Source organism: Opisthocomus hoazin, chromosome 22 (assembly GCF_030867145.1).
Source record: "Opisthocomus hoazin isolate bOpiHoa1 chromosome 22, bOpiHoa1.hap1, whole genome shotgun sequence".
Lineage (NCBI taxonomy): Eukaryota > Metazoa > Chordata > Aves > Opisthocomiformes > Opisthocomidae > Opisthocomus > Opisthocomus hoazin.
Window position 1 is genome coordinate 11,998,326 of NC_134435.1, and position 8,195 is coordinate 12,006,520.

At 48.6% G+C, this 8,195-nt stretch overlaps 1 protein-coding gene across 1 annotated transcript in view; it reads right to left on the minus strand.

Moving 5' to 3' along the window:
- Positions 1-2,500, minus strand: part of UBTD2 (ubiquitin domain containing 2) — a 58,753-nt gene extending 56,253 nt beyond the window's left edge. Inside the window, exon 1 of the mRNA XM_075441874.1 lies at positions 2,388-2,500. Coding sequence (XP_075297989.1) covers positions 2,388-2,457 — 70 coding nt within the window. The 5' untranslated portion in view covers positions 2,458-2,500. The remainder of the gene's footprint in view (positions 1-2,387) is intronic.
- Positions 2,501-8,195: the final 5,695 nt, after the last annotated feature.

Here is an 8,195-nt window from a genome sequence, read left to right on the forward strand (position 1 = left end):
CCATTCTGGGGAAAAGACAAAGCCTCCCCATAGTAAGTCCATCACTGGCAATGCTGTAGTTAGAGCTGAGACATTTCTGTTCCAAAAATCGCTTCCCAAGATTTAAAATGATCTAGCCCTGCTCATTGACAGCAATCTGAAAGCAAATACACCAGACTAGGTCACAGCCCAGGAGCTGCAGGAAATGAGCCTTATACGGGGAACAGGAGTAAGTCGCCTTTCTGCACAGGTCTACTCTCCAAACTGTGTTCACTTGTGCTTCAGCTGGTTTGCTTGCTGATGCCTCTAGACAAAAGCTCCCTCGAGAGAGCAAGTCAGATTTCATACTTGGCATGGGCACGTTTGCAGAATTTGTAAAGCTAAGAATAAATGCAGCTGGACTTTGACATATCTGGAGTTAGATTTATAAAATATATTCTGAGGTTCTGAGGTTCTTTCAGCCCAACATCCACCCCCTTTTTTTCTTGTTGAGAGGCAGGAACAGATACGTAACATTACAAAACAGGCTATTGCACACTCCAGCCGATTGTTTAAGACAGTCCTAAGAAGACTGTAATTCAACTGAAATTTCATCACTTCTCACTTCAGCGAGACAACCTTAAGGAACATTATCCTTAGAGCATGAATCAACATGAGCCAGCTGACATGCATTTCATTTCGCATCTCTCACATCTTGAAAAACCCAGCTGCTGTTCTAATGCACCAAGCACAATAGGTTATTTAACCCCAAAGCAGCAGCATGTCATGCCATGTAAACACCAAGCCAGGACATGCTCCCAGTCACCCCATCCAGGACAGTAACGTGTAGACAACTTGGATGGAGGCTGCCCACCTCAGGTGCCGCTACCGGCATGTAATAAGACTATTTTACAATATCAAGAGTTTGGCTAATATTTTCCCTCCCATCTCATTCATTCCACATCAGGCAAGATAAGGGTGAGGAAATTAAACCGTGGCTATTTCTGTGACATGATCTCAACTTGTAACACTTAGCTACTGAAGGAGGTCTCAGAACAAACATCAGTGTACCTTTTAATACTACTTTTTGGTCAAGAGTTTTTGGGGATGTGATGATTTCTGCCATTCTTTGACTTTTAGCGTGCTCTGGTCCTTTCTGCACTGACACTCTTGCATTTCCTACTGCTCGGTAAGTCTGCTTAGTACAGATTAATTCAGGAAAATTCTTCCTCCCCCCCCTTTTTTTTAATGCAGGTGAAGAATAAGGAAGACACATACTAGACAAAGCTATAAAATTCCTTTAAATGACACTAATGCGATTAAATCCTACATAGTTCTTAGCAGCTGGACTTTCTGGTATTTCTACGACTATGTATCTGGCATTAATCATCAGGTGTCTGCTTCAGATATAATTGTAAAAGACACATTTTTTTACATTACAGAATGACAGCAAAGTCACTGATATAACAGAATACCCATCAGCTGGGGTATCCAAAATAAAAGCAGACTGATAAACAATATTCCATAAGGCACAGGGGGAAAATGTAGACCTAGGCCAGCAATTTTCAACCTGAAATCCGTGGACCCTGCATGTGTAAGAACTACATATAAGTCAAGCGTCCAGTTGGTAGGCTGACTTCAAATGACTATAAAGCATATACAGCTCAGCAGGAGAACATCAGGGGTCCACAAACCCAACAATATGGAAAAAGCAACCATTCAGATATTTAGGTAGAGCAAAACGTAAGGGTAAAGGCTGCCTGCACCGCAGCGGTGTTTCCACATCAGCTCCACTCGCTGAGTAGGTGTGCACTTGCACACGAGCGAGAGCACGATGCTCCTGCACCTGAAGTCACTGGAAACGGATTATCTAGCATGGGTGATTTAGGCTAGAGGAAAGCATCCATCTTTCTTGGAGGGAACAAAAAGAAAAATAAAACCCAAACCCGCAGCAGTGCCAAGATCTAAGTTATCTGAAAAATTATTTTCCGCACACCACAAGGAGCTGAGCCCAAGGAAAACAAAGTTAGGGAGCCCCAGGCAGGCCCTCTCCCCAGCCCGCCTGCACCCGCCCAGCCGCCTGCCCCCGGGCCGCGGCGGGCCGCGGAGCCCCCAGCCACGGGGCCGCGCCCGCGGGGAGGGGGTTCTGCGCGCCCGCCCGGGCACCCCGCCCAGCTCCGGGGGCTGTTAGCCGGCCCCCGCACACCCCCGCCGCCCCGCCAAAGTTGCGGCCCGGGCTGCTGCGCCGGGGCCGGGCGCGGGGGGGGGGTGGGGAAGCCGGGCGCGGCGCCCCGAGGCCGGCGAGGTCAGCGCGGCTCCCCCACCCGGCGCCGGGCCCGGCCCCGCCGCAGGCCGCGGTCCGCAGCGCCCGCCCCGGGGTGCCCCCGCGACGCCGATCCCCCCTCCCCCCGCCCAGCCCCCGCGCTCACCTCCGGTGCCGTCCGAGTTCTCGTTGAGGCTGCCCGAGGAGTCGTGGTGGGAGCCCACACACCCGCCCATGGGGCCTGCCCGGCCCGCAGACCCGCGGCCGAGCCGCCCCGCCGCCCCCCCACCCCCCTCCCCCTGCAGCCGAGCTCCGTCGGGCAGGCGCGATGGCTCCGGAGCCGCCTCCTCGGTCTGCAACACCGCCCCCGAGGCGCAGTCTCCTCCCGCCGCCCGGCCCCGCCTTCGGCCTGGCCCCGGCCCCGGCCCTGGCCCGTCCCGGTGCCGGCTCCGGCCCGCCGCCACGCCTGGCCTTGCGCCGCTACGGCCCTTGGGCCGGGCCCGGCGCCGCCGAGCCTGAGGCTGGCCCTCGCACCGCTGGCGGGGACGGCGGGTGGCGGCCCCGCGGGGCAGGGCGAAGCCCCGGTGGAAGTTGGCGGCCGGCCCTGGGGCGCCGCGATCGTCCCCGCCGCAGAGGCCGGGCCGGGCCGCGAGGCCGGGCGCAGCGCGGACTGGGGAGGCCGAGGGCCGCGGGCGTTGTGCGGGGGCTGCGGGGCCGATCCCCTCTCCCTGCCCGGCCGCGGGCAGCGCTGCGGCGCGGCCCCAGGCGCGTGGGTGCGGGGCCCGCCGGGCTGGGCCCGCTGGGTCGCCGGGGCCTTAGGGCGCAAGACGGGTTCGTCTTTCCTTACTCTTCAGTCTCGGGCTTGCCCGTCCTTCTCTGCCTTACTTGTGTCTGTGCGTGAAGAGAACGTACATGCACGCTCAGAGATAAATCTGTATACCACGAATTATCCAACCGCCTCTGTGTTAACAGCCTGCCCATTTAAGTTAAAAACTAGACAAAATCAGTGCTTCTTAGTTGATGACTGACTTCAGTCCTCTGAGAAGAAAAGTTTGACTTCTGTGTGCTTAGTGCCAAGAGGGGTTATCTTATTTCAGCAGCAATCTCGCCGTGGGTTTGGGGAGGTAGGGTTCATACACTGTCAGATGCACTGTAGCTCTTTGAAGCAACCAGCAATAAGCCAGAACATTGAAAAATGGAAGCAGACAGTGCAAAAAATAAAGCATGGTAACAGACTGTGCTCTGGGTTCCCCACACACACTGCTATACGCAGCAGCTTAATGTTCCAATACACAAAACAGCAGAAAACAAAACTCAAGCTGAGCATATTTTACCTCCTTGAAGATGACATTGCAAATGTATTTTTTAGAATTAAAATAGCATAGCTGTTTGCAGAGCTTATAGTCACCACAGTGAAAGGAACGGATGGACAAATGCATTTTGCTACCATTAATTTTCCTACGTAATCTTCATACCAAAAGACCAACTAGCCTTTGGGAAGGCACTTGTGTCGATAATTAAAATCCCAAATGTATGAGATAAGCTGAGTGCAAAATGCCAAGCACTTTATCATCTGCAAACCAAAAGATGCGGGGCCGGTCTGCTTCATGGAACCAAATAGGAAGGTGGGACTGGTAAGAAAGCCTAAGGAAAGACTGTTAGAACACATGCGCACTAATTACAGGAAAAGCAAAAATTCCTTGTCTGTGCAGAAGTTTAAACCAGATAAAGGAAACACATAGAGCTCAATTGTTGTAGTTGTCTTTTCGGGTTGTATCTGAGGGCCGCACAGGCGTTTGCCTGTGTTTGATCACAGATGTGACCAAAGTTATGCCGGGTATATATTTTTTTAAAATTTTGGATTTAATGTAATTTGTTCAAAATTGTTCAAAATTGTAGGAATACAGAAGAAAGTTACAGGATGTTTGCAAATTTTCATGGGAGTAGGTGTTGATGTGGGTATATGGTGATCAGAGTATGGTAATTCTGCAGAGAAAGCACGGGTTGCGGTGAGGCACTTGGGATGCGCACTGGGAAGGCTTCTACCTCTGGGTATCATCCTGCCCAGTGAGGTCCCCAGAATGCCTGTCAGCGAGGCTGAGGGGGCTTACACGCAGCGTGACTCTGATCCATAGCGGGGTGGCTGCAGGATTGTGAGCTGGCATGGGAAAGTATGTCCCCGCTCAGACAGCAGTCTGCTTGCGGAGCTTTTCAATGACACATCGACGCTTCTTATTCTGCATATTTGGTATTAAACTCATTAAATAGATACCTTGTAGTTCTCACCCTCTATATAATACATATATATGTATTTTGTGTGTATGTAAACACTCAGAATGGGCCAAAGTCAATATTTACTGCCTGACCCCATGTATCAGGATGTACTTGCAATGCACTAATGAAGTACAGAAGACAAACGGAGACTTTTTCTAAATGGATGATTTATTTTCATTTCCTCAAAAGAAGTTTGAAGAGAGGCAACGTCTGAGCTTTGCAGTCAGAGTTCCTGTACTCTAATCTTGGCTCTGCGCTAGATACCCGCTGTGGCCTTGGACAAGTCACACAACCTCGATTGCTCTATTTCTATCAGTAGATTAATGTTTGTCTACATATCTCTTGGGGGTATTGCTAGGATTAATTAATTCTTACTCTTTATTACTTGTTAACTGCCTGCAATGTGTGGGATGTAAAACACTTTGAAGATCAGAAGTGCCATTTCACAAATTAAACGGTGTGATGAATTGACTATTCCATATAGGTACAACTACTCTATACGTTTGGAAACAAGTCTCTGTGGGTCATAAACCCTACAGTGCTGACAGCTAAAGGGTTTTCTTTTGGCACAAGGTGCTACTGGACTGCATGTTGCATCAGGAGGGCCAGAGCAACGGGGTTCGTGGCCCAGGGAGCGCAGCATGTAGAAAAGCCCTAAGTGGATCTACATTTGCATTGTCAGGGTTGTTTCCTATATATTCCTGTAGATTAAAATATTTTGTATACTTCGCCAGTTTTTCTGTCCAACTGGGATCTCACCGTTTGCTTGCAGTCAATGGTGGTGGTTTTTGCCATCACACGATGATACAGTATGATAAATCCCTGTTCCCTGATGATTCATCTGTGCGTGGGAACAAGTATGAGATGCTGACAAATTGCACCAGTGCTGAAACTTCTCAGGCATCAACATTTTGATTTTTATCAGTGCTACCCAGGACTTACACTTACAGTCTTATCACTGTAAGTGAAAATCTTCCCAGATCTTGTTCATCCTTCTTTGACAGATGGGAAAGGGAGACACGAGAGATGAAGTTATTTGCCGAAGGTCCCACAGGAAGCAGAAGCAGGAAAGAACTATGGAGTCCAACCACTGTGTGATGCTGAGCCCATCTTCCTCCTCAGAGAGTCTGAAGAAATTTCGCAAGTTGCTATTTACTTCCACATGGCTCTCTTCCTGAAAGCTAGTGAGGCTGTAGCCTCATTTTCACAGGCAACATGATGGCAACATGATGGAAGTTGCCCTGCCTCCATACGATGCACCGTGCTCACATTTAGGTGCGGTTTTGAGGAACGCTGGCTCCCATTCCAGAATTCCACAAGCACTTTTTAGGCTGACTCCAAGCTAATACAATCCATCCTTTAGAAAGCCATACCAAAGCGACTGGTATCAATCTCCACGACCTAGACACTGCAAAGCTGTGTCAAAACGATGTTAAACCGGGCAGAGTTTGTTTTCCTGGAATGACCAAGGGAAAGAAATCTACTGCACAGAGGGATCCCTGTGGCTGAGGAACCCCATCAGACATCAGGACATCCAGAGCTGGCCAACTGTGAACAGAGTCCTGCCTGTGCCCTCTCTGTGGATGTCCTTCCACAGATCTCCAGGAGCACGCATCCCCCACTCCCAATGCCTCGGCACACATCTCTGCTGCAGGAAATGCTGGGATGGGAAGTTTGAACTTCTGAGGGAACTTCCATTGACTGGAGAGTATATTGCTCCGAGGAGTGGGTTACATTTCTCTCCTGACCTCTGCGAAGCCCAATTCCTACTCCTGCGGACTACTTTGGGAGGCTCTTTATGTCTTCTCTGGTAATAACAGAGGGAATGGTGATGTTTCAGTTTTCTTTTATACATTTCTGCAAAGCTCTGCGGTTTCTATCCTCAATTGCTGTAGAAAAGGGGTCACTGGAAAGGCTAAAAATTGCTATTTAATGCGCAGCATCAGAGGTGATTGTAGGAATCTCCAGGGGTGGTGGATTCTACTGCAGAAGCCCGGAAAATTCCCACAAATACTCCTTGCTGGCAGTTTTGCTTTGCCCAGAATGCACCAGCGGCACTACCCTCTGCCGCCAGCCTGTCTGCTGACAAAAGGCTCGTTCTTCATGCAGCATTTCAGCACCAACGTTATTTTACAGGGACAATAGAAATATTTTGCTTTTTAGCCTGAAAACCTGGAAAATGGTTAAAAGAGTCAGCCCAGAGTTTAATCAATTAATTAATTAAAAAATATTTGTCTCTTCATTCACGTCTTAAAAACCAGAACTTTGTGAAGTTATGTTTGTCAAATACTTAATTTCTGTGGGAAAAGAGTTGCGCTAACTTCGGGCTATAGGTGTATAAGCTGTTCCACTACAAGTTCCGTTTCTTGTCTGCACTGGAAATTCAGAACTTAATTAGAAACCAACTTTTTAACCGGGTAGAGGGACCATATATCTTAAAGTATTAGCTGTTGGCCAGTGGGTACCATTGTGACAGGCATGAATGAAGGCAGCTGACAAGCGAGCTGTCCACTTTCATTTTCCGTTTCATGACAGCTGTATTGCTGCTTCTCACTTTAAACATACTTCTCATTTTTAATAACTTCTGAATTCTACAAGCTGTTCTCAAAGCAGGGTATTTTAACCCACCACCCCAACCAGCTCCTGTCAACTGAAGTTCTCTGAATAAGAGTTAGTTATTGCTTTGTCACATCAGGGAGGTGTTTCTAATGGTCGAAATATACCTTTAAAGAACAAAAAGTGAAACACTGCTCCCCTCCTGTGGTGACCTTCCTGACTGCACATTGAAACACCGTACAGCCAAAATAAATTGCACATTTTGAGCGATTTTTAAAATTATTGTTATTCTGATGACATTTGAAGAGTATTGCTTTGTTGCTGATCTGCAGCCAAGCAGTCATTCATGTCCTGCTGTCGTTGTTACAGCTCTGGGTTCAAGTTTTCTCCTCGAAGCTGAACAGTGCTGTTGAAGCACACAAAGTGCCAGCTCTGGCTAATCGGCTGCGATAGAAGCCATGAGAACCTTATCTCATTACGATCTGCTGTTTGCGGACAAGTTCTCCTCCCCTTTCAGCTGTATTTGAATTGATTCTCTGGCTGGGTGGATGCGGGAGTGTTATGTATCAGTGTGCTAAATAATGAAGTGGATTAGTGGCAGCGGGACAAAGGCAGCAAACATGGATGAGGACCCTGAGCCTACGTGCAGACTGCGCTGATGTAGCAGGAGCTGTTTGACAGGCTGCTGGGTCACTGAGCCAGCACAGAAGGACAGGCCACACAATGGGTTATGCTACTACCATTTCTGCTTTTGCTGCTATCTTCCATATTGTATTAGTATCTGGAGGGCTTACTCAGGATCCCGTATCTCCATCTGCAAGGACACTGAAGTTTCAAAGGGAAGACATGGCGATGTAGGATGTGGTTTACTTTAGAAAAGGAACATAGCAGGGGGCATGATAAAAATATCTGTGGTCATGAATAAATCAGAGGAAACGGAGCAAGAGATTGGGATTTCCTTTTTTTTCTTTTTTGTCGTGCAAGATTGAAGGCACATACTAGAATGGTAACAGGGTAAGTCAGGGCTGATTAAGGAGCCATTTTTTTCATGAAGCATGTAACTGAGCAGAGAGGGAAGAATTGCATAACACCTGGGACCCAGTGCTTCTCTCTTGGTTTTGCACTAATGAACACCAAAAATTCC